This window comes from Panthera uncia, chromosome D2, assembly GCF_023721935.1.
Source record: "Panthera uncia isolate 11264 chromosome D2, Puncia_PCG_1.0, whole genome shotgun sequence".
Lineage (NCBI taxonomy): Eukaryota > Metazoa > Chordata > Mammalia > Carnivora > Felidae > Panthera > Panthera uncia.
In genome coordinates, this window is record NC_064818.1 from 73,654,796 (window position 1) to 73,676,317 (window position 21,522).

At 39.8% G+C, this 21,522-nt stretch overlaps 1 protein-coding gene across 2 annotated transcripts in view; it reads left to right on the top strand.

The window, feature by feature from the left end:
- The window catches only part of INPP5F (inositol polyphosphate-5-phosphatase F), an 88,880-nt gene that overhangs the window by 30,268 nt on the left and 37,090 nt on the right, over window positions 1–21,522 (top strand). For both annotated transcript variants that reach the window (XR_007460961.1, XM_049646538.1), the window contains exons 3-6: window positions 9,445–9,581; window positions 18,971–19,099; window positions 19,309–19,476; window positions 19,574–19,630. Coding sequence is in view for 1 of the 2 variants with exons in the window: in XM_049646538.1 (XP_049502495.1) it covers window positions 9,445–9,581; window positions 18,971–19,099; window positions 19,309–19,476; window positions 19,574–19,630 (491 nt within the window). In the remaining variant the exon portion in view is untranslated. The remainder of the gene's footprint in view (window positions 1–9,444; window positions 9,582–18,970; window positions 19,100–19,308; window positions 19,477–19,573; window positions 19,631–21,522) is intronic.

A 21,522-nucleotide genomic window follows, 5' to 3' on the forward strand; every position in this document is an offset into this window, starting at 1 on the left:
TCATGTACTCTTAGCTGCTAGGTACCTGACTGAAAGTAACAGTGCTGGTATAGTGGTAGTGTTACTTGCAATTCCACTTACTCGATGTACAGTGCTCCCTAAAATGTATTCAGGGATGTATAGTGATCTGTTTCTATTAAGGGGGAGGGGGAGCATTTCTGTTAATGTAGTTTAAAAAAAATAGAAATGGCTTTAAATATAAAACATATTAAATATACTATGGATTCATATCTTTAAATTTTTAAATTCATTTATAAATTTGCATAAAACCTACTTTATAGAGTCTTGCTCACATTCATATAAAAGTACTAACTGGCCAATTAATAGCTTATGCAGTGGGTATCAATGAAGTAGGTTTTATGCATACATCCGACTGAATTTGAATTCCTACCAAAGATTTGTATTTAAAAAAAACAAAAACAAAAACCAAAAACAGGATCCTTCAAATTGGAGCATAATTTATCCTGAGATAAGCCATTAAGATATCCCAATTATTAGATTCTCTTATAATGTATAGTGTGTTAATATATGATGGCTCATTTGAAGAGACTTCATACATTCAAAAAAATGAGATCAAGAGAAACTAGTCAGATTCTGTTTCTGACAGCAACAGACTAGCAGTATTTGAAGAGATAATAGCCAAAAATTTTCCAAAACCAATTATGAATACAAGTCACAGCTTTAAGAAGTACTTTGAACCACAAGGGGAAAAGTATAAAGAAAACCACACTTTGGCACCTCAAAATGAAACTGATGAAAACTGAAGACAAAGAAAACACCCTGAAAGCAGACAAAGGAAAAATACACATTAAATTTAAAGGCATGCAGTGAGCCTTGATAGAAACAATGGAAGCCAAAAGACGACAGAAGGATGTCTTCCAAGTGCCTGTCTAGAATTTTGTACCTTCAGAAGTTAAGGAAAATAAAGACATTTGAGACAAACGGAAACTGAGAGAATTTGTCACCAGCAGGATCTGCTAACAAGAAATACTAGAGTTCTTCAGGCAAAAGGTAAATGACTCTAGATGGAGCATGGAGATGTGGGAAGGGATCTCTATCCGTTCTATCTCTGTCTACAGGAGATGTAAATATGTTGGCAAATTTAAAGGAATTTGACTTTATATGGAGTTTAAAATAAGATAGAATTAAAATACACAACAGTAGAAATGATAAGGAATTGAAAGGAATTGGTCCTTTCCCCTGTCCAGGAACTAGTAAAACTAGTGTAAAAAAAAAGAAAAGAAAAGAAAAAAGGCTTTTGTAGGTCAGGTTCATGTTTTCATCTCCTACAATATCATCACTAACAAAATAATAAAAGATTGTAAAATGTGAATAAAGGGGGAAATAGAACAGCAATAATTTTAAAAATCCCCCCAAAGGCAAGAAAAGTCCATAGAACAGAGAGGACAAAAAATAAGATGGTAGACTGATTTCTAAATATATCAATAATTACATATGAATGGATTTAAACTCCATTAAAGCCCAAAGCTTTCATACTGGAAGAACAGTCAAATCCATCTACAAGCTGCTCTCAAGGCAAGTACCTTAGGTATGTGTATACAGAATGGTTGAAAGTAAAAGGGTAGAAAAAATCGTGCAAATGCCAACCTCCTGAAAACTGATGTGCAGTATACTAATATCAAAGCACACTTTAAAAAAATTTTTTTAATGTTTATTTTTGAGAGAGAGACAGAGTGCGAGCAGGAGGGGGGCAGAGAGAGAGGGAGACACAGAATTCGAAGCAGGCTCCAGGCTCTGAGCTGTCAGCACAGAGCCCGACGCGGGGCTCGAACCCACAAACTGTGAGATCATGACCTGAGCCAAAGTCGGACGCTTAACCGACTGAACCACCCAGGTGCCCCTAATATCAAAGCACACTTTAAGGCAAGAAGCATAGAATGATATACATTTCGATAATAAAAGATTTAAGTCACCAGAAAGGTATAACAATTTTAAATTGGTATGCACCTAAACATAACTTCAAAAGCTATAAAGAGCAGTGAGTCATTTAACTTAAGTTGGTTCAGACTGTCAATTTGAAATGACAGAGAATCATGTAAGTATTCTTGATATCAGTTTGATACAGAAGAAAGAAAAGGTGAGCCAACTCTAATCTCCTTTCCTAATTCTCGTTTTCCTTCTTTACCAGTGTGTCTCCATCTTCCAATATATGTTGTGGGAACGCAGACCCCTCCCTGAGATACGATCTGTAGAAGCCCTTCAAGAACTTAAATATTTGTATTCGAATATTCTATGACAAATAACTTAGGAGTATATAATACCCATCTGTCTTTGGGTTAGTTTTTATTTGCATGTGGGTGTAGTCATGGACTCTGCTGTGCTGGGCCCTCCATTTACACAAGACTGTGTTAAGACAGCTTGTGCTCATTGCTTCGCATTTCCCACCTTCTCCTCTGAGAAGTGGACCCAGGAGAGGTGCAGGGTTGCTTTGTCCTCAGGAATGTAGTCTACTCTTTGCGAGCAAGCTAAAGGAGGTAAATGTGTGAGAGTCAACAGCAGGCTTCTCTTTTTATTTTTGCCTTTGGTCATAACGAATGGTTGGAGAGAGATACAGAGAAAGTAGAAAGTGTCCAAAAGAGCAGTGAAAACAGAACCTCCAAAACAAACTATGGTTGTATGCTACGAAAAAACAACTATGGTTGTATGCTAAGTAAGTAAGTAAATAAATAAGCAAATAAAGTCTTAAAAATTCCTACCCTACTGAACCAGTTCAAATTAGAACCAGTCTTTGGAAAAGGTGAGCCAGAAGAAAAGGAAATAGGAAAAGCAAAATCTTTTTCACACAAATATTTCATTCACTTCAATTGTCTGGCACATATGAATATGTACTGCATGTGCATTTCTTTCAGGAGTTCTTTTAGTTGAATCTCACTTAAGCCATTTACCAGATGAACCAACTCCCGCCACTGCCTCTCTGTAAAGCCTGTTGGTGGATATGCTGGATGCGCTGAAGGCTGAAAGCTGCTGGCTGGTAGGGGACTGTGCAGGAAGCTCGCTCTCTCCTGGTGGATCATGGATGGTGCTTGTTCCCAAACCTGTTTATATCTGTTAAACTCGTTATTGTAATTATGTGATTAAATATTAAGCCCATCAACTCTAAGTGCAAAAGGAAGACTAATGGTTTCTAGGAAAGCTGAACTGAATACTCTGGAAAGACTTCGATAAAGCTGTGCTGCGCTATAAAGAAAAAGAATAAGGGGGGTCTGGGTGGCTCAGTTGGTTAAGTGTCCGACTTCAGCTCAGGTCATGATCTCATGTTCATGAGTTCGAGCCCCACGTTGGGCTCTGTGCTCACAGCTCGGAGCCTGGAGCCTGCTCTGGATTCTGTGTCCCCCTCTCTCTCTCTGCCCCTCTCCTTCTTGCACTCTGTCTCTCTCGCTCTCTCAAAAATAAACATTAAAAATTAAAAAAAAAAGAAAGAAAAAGAATAAATAGCAACACTGAATACCCATCAGTAGCTCATTCTCAAAGAAAAATTCTAGGTAAATCAATATACATTTGAATGTTTCATATGAAAACTAAAATTAAGGGGCTCCTGGGTGGCTCAGTTGGTTGAGTGTCTGACTCTTAATTTTGGCTAGGTCATAATCTCGTGGTTTGTGGGATCGAGCCCCTCACTAGGCTCTGCACTGGCAGCGTGGAGCTTGCTTGGGATTCTCTCTCTCCCCCTTCCCCCTTGCATGCAGGTGTGTGCTCACACATGCACTCTCTCAAAATAAATATTAAAAAAATAGTCTTTTTTTATATGTCATCTTTAAGCTTTCAAGTAAGATTAAAAGGACTAATGCCAGGGGTGCCTGGGTGGCTCAGTCGGTTGAGCATCTGACTTTGGCTCAGGTCATGATCATGAGTTCAAGCCCTGTGTCGAGCTCTGTGCTGACAGCTCAGAGCCTGGAGCCTGCTTCAGATTCTGTGTCTCCCTCTCTCTCTCTGCCCCTCCCCCCGCTCATGCTCTGTCTGTTTCTCTCAAAAATAAACATTCAAAAAAAAAAATTTTTTTTTAAATAAAAAATCAGTAAAAGGACTAGTGCCAAGCATAGTAACCAATTGTTCTCCTGAAGTGGGGTTTGGATTTGATATAAAGAATATCTGTGGAAGGGGGAATAATGATCAAAAGGAAGTTTAGTTTTATCTGTTAACATTTACATTTTTTTTAATGTTTTGAAGGAGAGAGAGAGAGAGAGCAGGGGAGGGGCAGAGAGAGAAGGAGACACAGAATCCAAAGCAGGCTCCAGGCTTTGTGCTTGAACTCAGGAACTGTGAGATCATGACCTGAGCCTAAGTCGGACACTTAACTGACTGAGCCACCCAGGCGCCCCAACATTTACATTTTTAAGCAAATGAATGTGTTTATATATTCTTCATAAAATTAACATTAACAAAAAAGGATTGCTGGCCACTCATCGTTGGATCACATGCTTATCATTATGTTGGTAGGATGGATACCATGTCGAGAAACATGTAGATGGAATACTTCCCAGAGGTGAGGTCATGAGTGTCTGTAAAAACATTTTCTGAAATTGGATAAAAAAAATTTTTTGATGAAAATCTTTATTCCACAATTGTTTTTACCCTTTTAAGTGAGTCAATTATTGTATAGAGCAAACAACTGAATCTTTTCCAGTACTATTGTTTTAGCTTGCCCTACTGGTCATCCTTTTCAAGATAATTATTTCCTAATCCATTTTCTTATCTTGCTGGGGAAGTCAGAGTTCCTTGTCTGTCTCTTCCTGGAGGAGCCAGGGTTACAAAACTGACTATTTCTCCCATTGTAATATGTTAAAAAAAGGTGAAAGAGTATCTTTACGCCGAAGTTACCTTTGACTTGGTTGCACTGCACGTCCACATCTCAATGTGGCAGCTTTCATTGAGCCACGCTTTTTTTTCCTGGTGGATGATGATATAAATTAATATCATTGGTGCTTTTAAAAATTTAATTATAGAATTTTGCCTGATGCATACTGGGACTGCCAAACACTAGTGACTGGATGCTTCTACATTTTTCTTAAACTGTAAAACATATTTTTGGATCATTTAACCCTGTTCCTAACATGTTCATTCTTGCCAGACTTTCAGGCTCACAGGGTTGTTATGTGCGGTGTCACCTAAAGCAAAATAATTATAGAAATGGAGTTTATTATTTTCCATGAGGTTTTTGTTTGTTTTGTTTTCTAGAGTCAGTGATTTTGTCTGGAGATAGCTCTGTGTCCAATTCAAAATTTTCATTTTCTTTCCATTGTGATAATTTTAATTGTTTTGTTTTGTTTTTTTCAACACTAGTGAAAACTGGTAGCTGTTTGGAGTGATGTTGATGTAATTCAAGAATTAATGGGCTGTCCTAGTTTTACCTTTGTCTTGGGCAGAAAATACACTTTTTGGTTTTTTATTCTCTGCTTTGCTAGGTAAGACTCCTAACAAGTTCTTTTCTCTTTTTTAGAAGGAACTTTCAAAAGAAATTGAGGAGCTGCCTGGGTGGCTCAGTCAGTTAAGCATCCTACTCTTGATTTTGTCTCAGGTGATCATCTCATGTCTCATGATTTTGAGCCCTGCACTGGGCTCTGTGCTGACAGCATGGAGCCTCCTTGGGATTTTCTCTCTCCCTCTCTGTCTCCGTCCCTCCCCTGCTCACTCTCTCTCCCTCTCCCTCTCAAAATATTAAAAAAGTTTTTTTAAATAAGAAAGTAAAAAAAAAAAATTGAGATGTAATCCACATGCCGTAAAATTCACCCCTTTGAAAATGTACAATTCAGTGGTTTTTAATACATTCTCAGAGTTGTACAATCATCACCACTAATTCCAAAATATTTTCATCATCCCAATTTCCTTAGATTATAACTAGTAGAAATCTATTCCCCTATTAATTTTACTTTCCATGTTTTCTTTTAATTTTTATTAGTTTTTTTAGGCTTATTTATTTCTTTTGAGAGAGAGACAGCATGAGCAGGGGAGGGGTAAAGAGAGGGAGAGAGAGAATCCCAAGTGGGCTCAGCATGGAACCCGATGCAGGGCTTGATCTCAAGAACCGTGAGATCATGACCTGACTGGAAATCAAGAGTCTGACACCTAATCTACTGAGCCACTCAGGCACCCCTCATGTTTTCTTTTTGAGGCAGTTTGTAGATTGGTTGGAAGTTAGCTATAAAAAAGCCTTTTTTAAATCCATGGTTCGCACACTTCCAGCTGCTAAGTTATTTCAAAGCCGATTCCAGATGCCCTGTTTATCCACCAATGCTTCAGTATGTGTTTCAGCACCGTTTAATGACCTACACGCTCTCCCCCGCTTTATCATCATGTACCAGGTGTTCATATCCTACGGGTCTGTGTCTGTCTGCTCTGTTCTCTTCCAGTGTTCATTTGGCCATTCCTATACCACTACCCCATCGTTTTATTTACCTGCTTTATAGTACGTTTTGCTATCTGGTAAACGTTAGCTCTTAGTAACAGTAACATGAATCATAAAGATTATTTAATCCTCGTAGCTATTCTCTGTAGCAGGCAGTTTTATCCCACTGTACAAATAAGAAAACCAGGAATCAGCTAAGTATTGTGCTGCTAGGTACCCGATAAATAAGTGGTGAGCTAAAATTCAAGTCTGAGTTCTGACCTCAAAGTCCAGCCCACTACAGATTTTCTCTGTTGTTTGATCGCTTACATTATACTTTTTCAGATTTAATCTTCATTATAATTCCCCAAACATATTGAACTTCAGTCCATAATATATATATTTTTAAAGAACACCTTTTTTCATATTTTTTTTTCTGTAGAACTAGCTAACTAAATTCTAAAAGTATGCATATTTTATTTTAAAATGTGTTTGGGTTTGGAAGTTGTATTTCAGTATTGGCAGGATCAGTATTTTTATGAAAGAAAAAAATGATGCGTTTTGGTTTCCCAAGTGAGTTTATGCATGGAGCAAAACCTCTGTTCGAAGGTTAATATTTTTATATGTTGGCACTATGCCATAAGGTGGTTTATTGGAAAGATATTTATTACATTTGATTATGCATATTGTGTTTTTCATTGCTGTTATTTATTAAAACCATAATTTGCAGTGTTAATATGAAATGTATCCAAAGTCAACTCCAGCTAGAAGGCATAAGCTAGGGAAAGGACTTCCTAGTGTTGGCTGCCTGGTCAACTGCCAGCACGCTAACAGAAATTATTCCTGTGAGGTTAGGAATCCTATAGTAAGGATTTTGTTTTATTCAACAAAATACTGTATTGACATTCAACAGTATATTGTTTGTTGCTAACTCCTACCTTTCTGAAGAACAAGTGTTATGTGCTTTATTTATTATGTGTTAGGTTTATTATATGATAGGTGCTTGATAACTTTGATCCATGCCTAAAATACTCCGTAGCCCGTGGTAGGTCCCTGCTTAATGTTTAATGATAATGAATAATGAAATGGCCTGTAAAAGCCTTGAAACTTTGGAGTAAATTTCCATCCTACTTTATAAAGAATTATGAAACTCTTCCAAACTCTTGCATCTATGAGATGCCTTAAGCACATTTTCAAAGCACAGTCCCTAGAATGTGAGTTGATTGATATTTGGGGGAAATTGAAATACTATATATCTCTTTTTTTTTTTTTTAATTTTTTTTTTTAACGTTTTATTTATTTTTGAGACCGAGAGAGACAGAGCATGAACGGGGGAGGGGCAGAGAGAGAGGGAGACACAGAATCGGAAGCAGGCTCCAGGCTCTGAGCCATCAGCCCAGAGCCCGACGCGGGGCTCGAACTCACGGACCGCGAGATCGTGACCTGAGCTTAAGTCGGCCGCTTAACCGACTGAGCCACCCAGGCGCCCCAAAATACTATATATCTCTTTTAAGAACATTTTTTATATGGTGACTATATATCCATCATGTTGCTTTTCCACAAGAAATTACTGAAACACTATTTTATTTTTATTTTTGGTGCTAATTAGGGAGTACTTTTTTTAAGGGTGTCTGTAACCTCATGAACTGAAAAATAGCATTTGCATGCCGTCTTTTCTAGACCATTTCTCATTTAATTAAAAATCCTTAAAAAAAATAAATAAAAATCTTGTGAGAAATAAAAAATTTGGATTGGAAAGATCATTGTTGGGCCCTTGGGTGTTTTCTTTCCTTCTTTCTTGTACTTAAAGATTTCTTTAGTTTGTTTTACCATCTCCCTCCCCTCTCACCCCACCTGTTAGTCTCAGTATATTATTTGCTTGGTCCTAGTGTGCGCATAAAGTGGTTTTGGAATCGCTAACTCACGCCCTTCCAACAAATTCACTAACCAGAGTACAGTATTATATGTAGTTCTTTTTGTCTTTATCCTTAAAAAATAATGTTTTCCAGAGTTATTTAGGTGAGTTTTTTCTAACCATGTGGTTACATTTTCCATTTGTATTAGAGTTAAGTTGCTGTTTGCATTTAGTTTTTAGTCTTGCCCCTACTCCCCATTCTGGTTGAAAGCAACTATTTCCTTATTTTTGAGGAGATGTGAAATATCACCGTAGTCCTAAGAGTCAGAACTATACAAAAGGGTATACTCGGAGAACTGTCATTTCCCCTGATCCCTTTCATCTCCCCCATTTCCCCCCTTTGGCATCATATTTCTGCCTACTACTCTCTGTAGGTAACCAGTCTCATTAATTTCTAATTTCTCTTATTTTTGTGTGTAACTCAGCAGTGTGTGTGTTTTTTCTCATATCTTCCATAAAAGGTGGCACACTCTAGATACTCTTTTGTACTTTGATTTGATAATAAATCATCTATGACTTCATTATATCCTTGTTCTATAAGTATCTCCAGTTTATCCATGTAATATACCCAGGAATCGTTTCTTGTCAGTTCCTAGAACATGCCTAATGTCTTTTCTACAGCTTCATAGTATTCCACTGAGAGGATGTGTCCCAGTTTATTCAACCACTGTCCTATGTCTGGACAGCTAAATTGTTTCTAGTATTTTGCAATTACAAACCGCTGCAATGAATAGACTTGAGTTTACCTCCTTTTGGGCTGGCTGCATATCTTTGGGTGAACTCACAAGAGTGGATTGCTAGGTTTAAGGTAGGTGCATATGTTTTATTGTTAGGTATCACGAAATTTCCCTCCAGAAAAGTTTTGCCTGTTTGTATTCCCACCAGCACTGTATGATGGTGCCTGTGTCCCCACAGCCTTGCCAGTGAATGTGCTGTCATACCTTTTATTTTCCCCAATCCGATAGGTAAACGTGGCATCACTACATTTTAATTTACATCTCTCTAATTATGAGTGAGGCGGAACATCTTTTCCCACATTCAGGGCCATTTTTATATCTTTGTCGTGTGCTTTACTTTGAAGGGTTATATTTAATGTATATTGTGTTGTTAGATTATTCGTCTTCAGCTTGCTAGGATAGTAGCATTTTACAGATACCAGACGTTAGTGTGACTTTTTCTCTTTCAGATCTTCCATGGTGGCTTATTTTAATTCGGCAGAAAGCGTTGGTGGGCAAACTTCCAGGAGACCATGAGGTCTGTAAAGTTACCAAAATTGCCGTGCTGTCGCTTTCTGAAATGGAGCCTCAGGATCTTGAGTTAGAGGTAAGGTGGAAGTCTCAGGAAATTTTATGGAAGCTTGATGTAAATAGGATTTGGTTTAATAGTCCAAAATCGTAATTTTAGAACTGGATAATATTTTTAAAAGTAACTTAATCCTGTGGTTTTCAAACTTCGCTTCAGTAGTGGAAACTTTCAAAATCTGTGAAATCCAGTGTATAAAATGCATAAAGGCAGAGGTGGTGATACAGGGGAGGGGATCCTTGGGACCCTGCCCACCTGGCCTCTACTGGAAAGCCATTTTCTGCTTCCAGGGAACCCAGAACTCTGCACAGTACAGTGTAAAAACTCCTGATTTGGGAGAGAGTGGAGTTAGTCAAGAAGGTGATGAGATTTAACTTGTTCTATATCCTTTTTTATCTGTATTTCTTGAAATTTTTTTAAACATATATTTGTTTTTGTAATTAAAAAAAAAATTTTTTTTTTTCTTAAAGAAAGAAACCACTGATCTAGTGCAATCTTCTAATTTTTCAAAAGGAAACCAAGCCTACAATAGAGGGACTTAAGGCCAAAATAATGAGATTTCCCAGGGCCAGTATTTTTTTTTTTTTTTTTTTCACCAACTGTACCACCAGTAGGTAGAAGTAGCCCATAAAAGCGTTTGTATCATGTTTGCAGTTGGTGCAGGGATGTGGCCTCTAGGGATGTCCTCACTCTGCCCTGGTCCTGGGGTGTCCTCATCACTATGTGATATGTGAGGCCCTGAAGGTTGAGTGGCTTATCCTATCTGATGCCTCAGAGCACCCTATAAGGTGAGCACTGTTGGATCCACGCTATACAGATGAAGGAAGGAGACTGGGCAAGAGTTAAGTCACAGCTGGCACATCATGGGGACTGGGCCTGGACTCAGGCCATCTGGTCCTGTATCACTCTGCTGAGCTGCCTCTGTAGTACCTAAACAGCAGGTGACAGGTACCAGAGCACCCACTATCCCACAGCTCAATACATGTTTTTCTGGGCTGGTCTCCTGGGGAGGAAATTTGGGGACAGGGTTAAATTGTTTAGAAAAATAAGTAAAAATACGGTTATTTTTATGTTTCAGATTGTACTGGAAGTTTGACAATCTAATTTTTAGAAACCAGCATTAAATTGAATTTAAGAGGACCCTGATATTTTATTTATTATGGGAATCAAAAAAGATTAGAGTATTTCTTACTCCCCTTTATTGTTCCAGTGCTAGAACATTAATCATTATTGCTGATCTAGAGACAAATAACTTAGGTAGCAGTTAAGCCTATTAAAAGCAGGTCTTGGCAGTTTTTGTTTGCATTTTATCGTAGGAAAGGGCAGCCAGACTAGCAAAAACTCAGTTAGTTTACTAAACCAATAAATGTGTCATCAGTGTCTTTGGATGGCTTTGCTGACAAATTGGAAGATCAGCATGACTTTTCTGTCACCAACCTTTGCCTTGAGGGGGAGCACTGGCGTTCTGGTTTAAGCACTAAGCTAGGGACCCTGGTAGTTAGATTTAGAGTAGGAGACAGCTTGTCTGGCACTTTATCCACCTGTCAGTCATTGGTCTGCACATTTGCACTCCCCACTCTGGGAAATGTACGGTCACTCCTCATCCAGAGAAGCCTGGGACCCTTGTTGGATTTTTCAGGGAAGTTTTCTGACACCCTTTTGCTCCCTAATCTGTAATATTCTTGATATTCGTAGCTGGCTATTGTAAAAATGGTGGGGGGGGCGGCAAGCAAATGACATTTTATGTGGAATTTTTAAACACAGAAATGTGAATATTATGAAAACTTTGAGATTTTCATTCTTCACATTTTCCCTTTTTTCTCTCTTGATATTCTCAAGTAAAACAGATTATCTTTAAATAAAATGAAAATGAGATTTACCCCCAACATAAGAGAGTTGAATGTTTTTACAGCACTATTGGGCCATATTAACTATAGCACTTATGGGCATTAAGGGTGTGGTCCATGTTAAGAGCTGAAAATATGTAATGATCCCTGTTAATTGGGGGTAAACATGACACAGGGAAAATATTTCCAGATCTTATTTTCATGAGTAGTTTGGCACACCTTTCTCTGAAGAGATTATCATTTTAGAAATTTGCACTTAAGCCTTTCCCCCTTTTTTAGGAGAGCTTTTCAACAGTGAAAAACAGGAGGAAAGGGCAAAGAACAGCTATTTTGGAAATCATGAATTGCTTGCTTATTTTTCAACACGTTAATTTAAATCTTTGGGATCTTTATTCCAATTGCCATATAAATCCATTTAAAGGGAGCTTTTAGAAGCTTAGCAATCATTGTTACTTGTTTTGATTTCATAGTAAATTGTATGTAATGAGGAGAAGGGAAAAAAGCCCGCTACTTAGAAATAATCATTGTCCATATTTTAGTGAGTCTTAATGGTTATTTCCATTTCCCCAAGCTTTTGAAGGAACATTACTTTGAAATTTTTAGACTAGTTTTCGGTTTTTTGCATTTTTACATATTTTTTTCCTACTTAACTCCGTTATTTTTCATAAACATACATATTTTTAAAACCAATTCTTATGTTTCTTTCTACCTCTTTCTAATTTGGATGTCTGTGTATTGCTTTCAGTGCCCTCGTCCTTCCCAGCAGGGCCCTCGGACTCTTTCGTGCGGTCACTTCTCAGACTTGCTGGGGCCTTGTCTGTGTTCTGTAATTAGAGCAGAAGCAGTCTTATTCCAGACTCTGGAATTTAATAGATTTTCTAGTTTTCTGCCTTGGTTGCCTTTTCACCTCAAGTATTAGGCTTGTTTGCCAATTAAAAAAAAATTCACGTACTATACAGTTCACCCATTTACAGCATATAATTCAGTGGCTTTCAATATATTCAGAATTTTGTGACCGTTACCACAATCGACGTTAGAACATATTCATTATGTATGTTCTCCATGAAGAAACCCTGTGCTCATTATCAGTCACTCCTCATTTTTCTCCAAACCCCAGCTCCCTCAGTCCTAGGCAACCACTGATCTACTGTCTAAATTTGCCTATTCTGAACATTTCTTATAAATAGAATCATATGATATTTGGCCTTTTGTTTTTGTTTTTTAATATTATTTTTAAAATACTTCTTAATGTTTATTTATTTATTTTGAGGGAGTGGGGAGGGACATAAAGAGCGAGAGAGAGAATTCCAGGCAGGCTCTTTGCTGTCAGTGCAGAGCCTGATGTAGGGCTCGATCTCACGAACTGTGAGATCATGACCTGAGCTGAAATCAAGAGTCCGATGCTTAACCAACTGAGCCACCCAGGCTCAGTTGTGGCCTTTTGTGACTGGCTTCTTTTTACTTAGTGCAATGTTTTCAAGGTGCACCATTGTTCGTATATCTCAGTACTTAATTCCTTTTCATTCCACTGTGTGGATATATCACATTTATCCATTCACCAGTTGATGGATATTTGGGTTGCTTTCACCGTTTGGCTGTTAGGAATAGTTCTGTGAACATTTGTGCACAAGTTTTTGGTGGACACTTGTTTTCGTTTCTCTTGGGCATGGCCTAGGACTGGAATTGCTGGGTCATACGGTAACTCTGTGTTCAACCTTTTGAGGAAGCACCAGACTGTTGTTCAGAGCAGTATGCCATTTTAAAACATCTATCCAAGAGCGTGAAGAATCTGTGGGGTTCAGTAGATAACATCGATGTTCTTGCTTTTGAAAAAACATCCTTTAAAGTTTTATAGCCTTCTGTCCCATGTCTGCATATCTTATTTGCTGTATCTCATTGCCTTAATAGATAACTGCAACATTTTTCATATTTGGTTTCCCTTTAGACATCTTTAAAATTTTAGCTCCAGATGGACACAGATACCAACTTTGAAAGTAAACTCATTCATTTTCCTTTTCTTAAATAGCAGCATCAACATCAGCCCTTAATCTTGGTTGTGAGACATAAGTTGCTAGAGTAAGACAAGAAGTGGTGGAGCACCCTGGGTCCTCTGGTGGTGGTTTTCTTTTTGAGATCGTGCGGATCAAAGCTGTGATGAGGGCCTAAGCACATACTGCGCACAACTGGCCGGGCCTCTGGAAAAGGGAAGGTGATCCCACTGTCAATGCTGAATGTTGTAATCCCAAGAGCTCTGTCTAAACAAAGCCTCTTAGGACTGGACAGGATCCCGAGAGGTTATTTTCTCTATCCTTGTTTTTCAGAAGGACTAAATTTAACCCTTTTAGGATCAAGGAATGCACAGTTGTGATGAGCACCAGGTGGTGATAATAAAAACTTATAAATGGTAGCCTGCATTTAAAAAAAATAAATGTAACCCTTTAAAAAAAAATGTAGCCCTTTTAAAAACAATAGTGGTCTATACTTTTCTAACGGTAACTATGTGGAAGATTCTAAAATATTTATGGAATTGTTAAAGTAAATTTAAATCTCTATTTTTATTTTTTTAAGTTTATTTTGAGAGAGCAAGCGAGCACGAGCCAGGGAGGGGCAGAGAGAGAGAGGGAGAGAATCCCAAGCAGGCTCTGTGCTGTCAGTGTGGAGCCTGACGCAGGGCTCCATCCCACGAACCATGAGACCATGATCTGAGCTGAAATCTGGAGTTGGATGCCTAACTGACTAAGACACCCAGGTGCCCCTAAATCTCTATTTAGAAAAATTGGTTTTAAGAGACAGAAATCGACCTCCAGGTAAGATGGTATCCTGCGTTTGTGCTTTGCTATACAGATGACAATCCTTATCTGAAAACTTTGGGGCCATATTTGTCTTAGAATTCAGGATTTTGAGAGTTTTCAAAAGGCTATTCCATGCATTCCATACATATCCAGTGAGTCTGGGGCATTACCCCATAATATAATACATTAATATTTCCTAAAGAATCATACGAATATTCATACTAGGATGACTTTCAATAGCCTTCTATCAGTTCAGGGCATATTTGGCAATTAAATGAGTTTGTAACAAACTTAAAAAAATTAACTTGCAGGTTTCATTGATTTTTTTTTTTTTTTAATTTTTTTTATTTTGGAGTTGTGGATAATGAAGTTAAGGGATATTGGGATTAGGCTCTATTCCAAGCCCAGGAAGGGGATAGGTTTTTTTTTGTTTGCTTGTTTGTTTTTTTAAAAAAGAAAGAAAAAGGAAAACAAAGACATGGCCAGGCCTAGAGAGGAGAAGCATCTTCATGGACCATAAATGGACGTTAGGTCGAACTGAGGCTATAGGCCTCCTTGTTTCTGGGTCCAGAATCAGGCAGTGGGAGGTGGAGATTTGGCATCTGCACAGTAAAGGGAACTAAAAGGACTACAGGAGAGATGGGGGCCTGGAACCGTGCTCAGTGCTGGAGCCCAACTTGCTACCTTGTGAGAGGAGGCCTGTTAGGTCGTCTGCTCTATGGGGGATAATTATGTATAAAGAATTCTCCTGTTTAGCCAGTAGCCCCTGCCTTGAGAAATACTGATCTGGGCAAAAGGTATGGATCTGAATTAACATAATGGCAATCAGCATGAAGTAGCTGGGATCCATAGGAGAGACGCTAGGGAAGAATAATGGAAGATGGCCACCCAGGGGTCCATCTCTTGTGTAAGGGATCCAGTAGATAGTGTAGTCAATGACCTACGGCAACCAGAGGAAGAACAAGATTTGGGAAACAAACTTTGATCAGTTTTGGAAATGCTGGATTTGAGGGACTAGGGTGTCAGTAGCTGGGAGATGTTATATTTTTGGGTCATCAACTCAGCACAAGAGTGGCATTAGAAATGTGTAGTTAAACATAACAGTAGTTCAAATGAGAGAGGATGACATTTTCTAGAATTCGTGAAGAAGGGGAAGAGAGCTAAGGGCAGAATGTTGGGACATACCACCATCTTTAGGGACAGAAAGAGATGCCAACAAAGAAGACTAAGCAGGAGAAGTTAGAGGGGGGGGGAAGAGCCCAGAGTCGTGGGAACCAGAGGAAGAGATCACAGGGGTGAGTGTTAGCGTCATGTTCTTAGAGATAAAGTTTGTCCTCTCCATACTTGGGGAGGCCCTTATTTTACTCTGCCTGAGCAGTCCCATTGGGCTTTTACTCTCTGACCCATGCCTATCAGACCACAGTCCTCACAATTCAAGTGACCATGACACCATTTTTACCCTGCTACCTCAGAGGAGATTCTAGGGTTAAGGAATGGATTAAAAGATACATGTTCTGGTAAATTCTAACAGTGTTAAAAGATGGTAGCAAAGGGGCTCTTAGAGGCTGGAACAGATAAGAGAGGAGGAAATGAAGGAAAGGTCCTGGTCCTCGAAGGGACACAGCAGGAAACTAGCCTTGCAGAGGAGAGGGTCTCCGCTCCTTCTGAGAGTGAGGAATGTGTGGGTGCAGACACGGTCTGACTTTAGAGTAGTTGGGTCTTACGCATCTGCTTTCTACTTTCCTGGGAGAAATTTTGCTGGCTTGAGTACTGCTAAGGAATAACTATGTCTGACAAATGCCTAATACCCTGTTTTGGAAATAAAAATCGTGATAGTCCCTAACTAGGTTTGGGCACGTTTTCAATTTTTTTGAGAGTGTTATTAATATGACTAGATAATTACTAACATTCTGTATAAAAATTGCTAACCAACAGTTGCTCGGTGTTGCAAGCGGAGGAGGCAGCAGGGGTCTAACGGGAGAGCCTCTTTTTAAGACTGGTTCTCTGCTACCCCAGTGATTCTGCACCAATGCAGGTGGGGGCGTTGGGGGTGAGGTATAATCTTGGAATAAGGGCAGTGACAGTTTTCCTGGGACTACTTCGATGCCTGCCCTGTGTATGAACCTGGAGTTTACCATTTATATTTTAGCATCAGCGCTCATTCAGTCACGTAACAAATATTGTGACCTCCTGTGCCGGGGACTGTGTGGCACTAGAGATACAGGAGGCAAAAAACCAAACACCTCTGCCATTATGAGCTTCCGTTACAGATAGTAAACGTCAGCATAATGATTATTATGCAGTATGTTGAGAAGTAATAAATGCTATGGGAAATAAAAGTCGGGCACAGGAAGGGCGGCGGGGGGGGTGCTCAGGAGTGGAGATTGTGGTGAGAGGTCTGGGGAGAAGGGTGTTGGGCAGAGAGGACAGCTAGAATGGAATCCCGAGGTGGAAGCATTCCTGACGTGTTGAGGAGCAAGAAGGCCAGTGTGGATGGAGTGGAGTAAACAAGGGGAGGAAAGTGGGAGGTGAAGGCGGTGGAGGGAAGGTAAGAGTCTAGTTTTGGACACGTTGAATTTCAGATGCCCGGTGGCAATTCAGAAGGGAATGTTGGGATTTGAGAGTCTAGAATCTGGGGAGAGAGCTGGACTGGAAATACCCATTTGGGAAGGAGGAGTTGGCATATGGGTGGTATCTGAAGCCACGACGCTGGATGAAATCACGAAGGGACTGAATTTAGATAGAGAAGGGGGTCAAGAGCTGAGCCTCGTGGTGCCTAAGACATTGAGTCAAAAGGTCAGAAAGGAACCAGCAGAAGAAATAAAGAAGGAACAACCGGTGAAAGCCAAGTGCAGACAGTGCATGACAGATGGCATGATGTGATGACAGAGCGTGACCAACTGTGTCAGATGCCACCGAGAGGTTAAGATGAGTCTGCCTCTGGGCTTATTAGCAAAGTGGAGGTCATTGGTCGCACTGAAGATAGCAGTTTACGTAGAGTAGCGGGGGGCTGAAGCCTGACTGGAGTGGGCCCGGGAGAGGAGGGGATGCCATGGGCTGGAGGCAGTGAGGAGTACAAGAACAGGGCACTGGCTAGCAGAAGAGGCGTCAAGTGAAGGTGTTCGAGGAAAGATCTATCGGTATGTTTCTATGCTGATGGGAGTGCCGCACGCAAGGAGGGGAGGAGGAGAGAGCCCCCGGAGCGGTGTGTACTTGCTTAGCTCTCCTCTCCTTCCCTGTCAGCTTCAGAGCCTGGTAGTTTTGCTTACTCTCTGGGAAATCGTCAGCTCAGTGTCGGCAGGACAGCCGTGAGCGACTTCATCTTCGGGTCCCCTGTGTTCATAGGAGCAGCATAAAGTTGCAGTCAGGTTGTGAGACCCCGGTGAACAGAGGTTTTGATAGCCATAATTTTAAAAAGGCCTGAAGTCTGTAAGATCCTGTTCTGTCTGAATACAGTCCCATTCTCAGTCTGCACTTCTGGCTTTTCTCCAGCTTTATTGAGTTATATAGAATTGACAAAATTGGCCACTTCCAAGGGTGATCGATCAGGAATACCTGTCCCCTTTTTATTAAATTTAAAATCACACTTTGAGCTAGATTCTGTTCTCATTTTTTATCCTGCTTATCATCTAGTAATAGTTATTTTGCAAGTAAGACACTAATTATAATAGGCACATAGTAATTGTTTGCTCTCTGTGAGTGGCTACCACTTAGTGTAGTGATACACCCATTGCGTCGAAAACATGGAATTCGTCTGCATACAGTCAAAAGAATCTCTGTGTACCTCTCAGAGTATTTGCCTTGTGTGTTGAGCCACGTGAAAATTATATGTAAAACTCTTGGCTTTAAGCAGGTAGCCTTCTTTGGAACCTCTGTGCCCTTCTCTTAACAGGTTCCCATCCTCTTCCTCATACTTGTCAGTTAGACTGCACATTTCCTGCAGCCTCTGCTTACGGCTTCTTCAAATTTAATCTCTGGTCCCAAAGAGTATGTTTTTATGCCGATTCCGTTCGTAGGTATGAGGATAGGAGGAGAGTGATTGAAGTGTCCAGCTTTTAAGATTCCCTACAGAGCAGACTCTTGACATCTTCTCAACCCAAATGCTCCATTAACTAGCATGAATGAATCTTTAGCAGACAGCTGTAAAGTAATGCCCCTAGAGCATAGCAGATGTGTATTTTGCAATATTTTAAATCTCCGATGCCGATTTTCAAAGCATGGATAAACCTCAACCAGAGTATTTTATTCTTCAGTTATACTGGGTAAGGACTTACTGTCGTTGTGATCCGAACCTGAATTTCCCACCCCTAAATCCTAAGGATGTCTTGTCCTGTATTACTTTCTTATCCTCTACGATCACTTTTTTTTTTAAACGTTTACTTTTATTTATTTTGAGAAGGGGTGGGGGCAGAGAAGGGTAGACAGAGAGGGACAGAGAGAATCCCAAGCAGGCTGCATGCCATCAGCTCAGAGCCCTACACGGGGCTCGATCTCACAAACCATTGAGATCATGACCTAAGCCAAAATCAGGAGTCAGATGTTTGACCGACTGAGCCACCCAGGAGCCCCTCTATGGTAGCTTTCTAATCCTTGAAACCATAGCTGTGCTCTCTAATATCAGTTGTCTACTTGGTCATTTTACTAATAAATCTTGAGGTTTTCTTTTAACTACCATGCATGAGCAGTAGCAGTCACTTGTGCACTTGTACCCAGACATTTAACAAGCAGACGGTAATAATAATGAATTTTCTTTCTCTTCCTAATTATTTAGCTCTGTAAGAAGCATCATTTTGGAATTAACAAACCAGAGAAGATTGTACCATCTCCTGATGACTCAAAGTTTCTACTGAAGACCTTTACACACATTAAATCCAATGTGTCTGCTCCTAATAAAAAGAAAGTAAGAGTTTCATTGATACGGGCTTGGAATCCATCTTTGATTACTTTTAAATTGAAGGGTAGTTTCCTTCCCAGGAAACTTGTTTTCAAACTGCTTGTCCCATGTATGGTTCTTGGGATTATTTTCACTTCCCTCCTAGGAAGTTGGGCATTATCCACACAATGCTGTACATTGAATTCCTGTAGTAATAGTAGATTAACTTCTTACAGGTTAAGGAAAGTAAAGAAAAGGAGAAGTTGGAGAGGAGATTACTCGAGGAGTTGCTGAAGATGTTCATGGACTCAGAATCCTTTTACTATAGCTTGACTTATGACCTAACCAATTCGGTGCAGAGGCAAAGCACTGGGGAGAGGGACCCCCGTCCCCTCTGGCAGAAGGTACTTCTCTCATGGCTCAGGGCAGGCTTTGCCCTCCAGAATGATTTATAAGAAAGCTCAACATGTTTCTGAACTATTCATTCTCTACCTTTTCCAGGTTGATGACCGATTTTTTTGGAATAAATATATGATACAAGATCTTACTGAGATTGGTGTGAGTAGTTGTTTCTAAAATATCCTAAAGGTAGTTATGGTTGTTAAGCAAAGTTTTAAACACTGTATTAAAACGAATTCAAAATCTCACTAAAATGGGAGCACCTGGCTGGCTGAGTCGGTAGACCATGTGACTCTGGACCTCAGGGTTGTGAGTTTGATCCCCACGTTGGGCATGGAGTCTACTTAAAAAAAAATCTCACTATAATGTTTTCTTCTCTAGAATGGGAATCATTTAGCTATGAACACCAAGACCTTGTTTTAAGACAGTTCCCAACTCTACAGCCTAGCCACAGGCCTGCCTTTTTAGCAGGTTCCCGTGGGATAGAAGTAATTTAAGGCTGCGGAACTAATGTCCACAGAGTTCCTAGGAGACAGAGATTTTGTTTGCACCCATTGGAAATGGTGAAGTGTGCTTTTTCTTTAATGATGCCAGTCACTTCCCTTTCCTGTTTCCTCATCTGGGGATTGGAGTAGAAAGATCTTTGAGGACATTCCAGTACTGCCAGTATTTGAATCAAGGATGAGAGGGAATATGTTGAGATTATTGTATGAGGATCCTTCCAGTTTAATGGTTACTCTATTCCTTCACTCTGTCTCCTGTGTGGAAGAATTATACCCATCCAAGGACAGTTCACTCCGTCAACAAATATGTATGGAAGGCCTCCTATGTGCCAGTTGCTGTTTTGGACACAAAGTGGGCAAATAGCTGACTGGGTGACATACTATCTTTTCATTAACTTTTCAAAAATTTCAAACCTTTTTTCTCCTATCTCTCCCCCTTGGCAGTGGTTAGTATAAATGATTTTGACTTTAGCAGTGTCTCCCACGAGATATCTGTCATGCCTCTATTGGGAATGAGGCTTGAAAATGTTCTCACCTCTTTTTAGGAGGCTGATCAAACTGTGACCACTGAAACTCAGTGACAGGGGAGGAAAAGAAGGGTGACGATAATGCATATTTTTCCTGCTTGCTGACACATTGGGCTCTAATAACGTTTTGCAGGGTTTCTGTCAGGAACTTCGAATTACCATTTAAAATTGATGGCTTGCAGTAGAGGTGGCGTTTGGCCACGTATGTTTCTCTGTTCCCGTCAAGAGTTCTGCATTGTTGCTAGAACAAAAATACAAATAATGAGGATGGTGGTAAGGATAATGAATGCATATAGACCCTTCATAATTTTCAATTCTAACCACCTTCCTAGGATCCTGTCTGCTGCTCCATAAAACAAAACTGTGAGACAGGTCCTGCCCGGCTTATGTGGTTATGGATGATGAGGTGGGTTTGAAGGTCATGCTGAGGTTAAGGCTGGATACAGTTGTGGAGACGGGAGAGAAAGAGAACAACACCCTAGAGTACTTCTTACCCTTCACTCTCCCTGCAGACAGTCAGCCGGGAAATTGGAGTATTCTTAGCCTCAAAGGCACAGAAGGGGAAATGTCTAACTGTAATTAATACTCTCCTAATTATGTTGGGTGACATTGTAAAATAAGATATTTATGGAAAGCGTTTTTTTTTTCCTTTTCCTTTTTTTTTTTTTTTTTGGTTCATTTACTATGTGGATTTTAGCTTGGCAAGGCAAGTTTTTTCTAAACTAGAACATAGAGTTGGACCTCTGCGCTTTGTAGTAAGGGGATCAGAGTTGGTTGTATGTTGTTAAAGCCTTGATACAACGGTGAGTTAAAAATCAGCCTATAAGTGGTTTTTTTGTTTTTTGTTTTTTCTGTACCAATGGGAATAATCATAGTAGCTATGTCTGTTAAATCCTTACAATAAGGCAGGCACTATGCCAAACACTTTTTACATTTTACTCATTCACTCAACCAAATGAGGTAACAGTTTTTCCTATTTCTCAAAGCAGGACGTTGGGGCACGGTGAGGTTAAGTGATTCA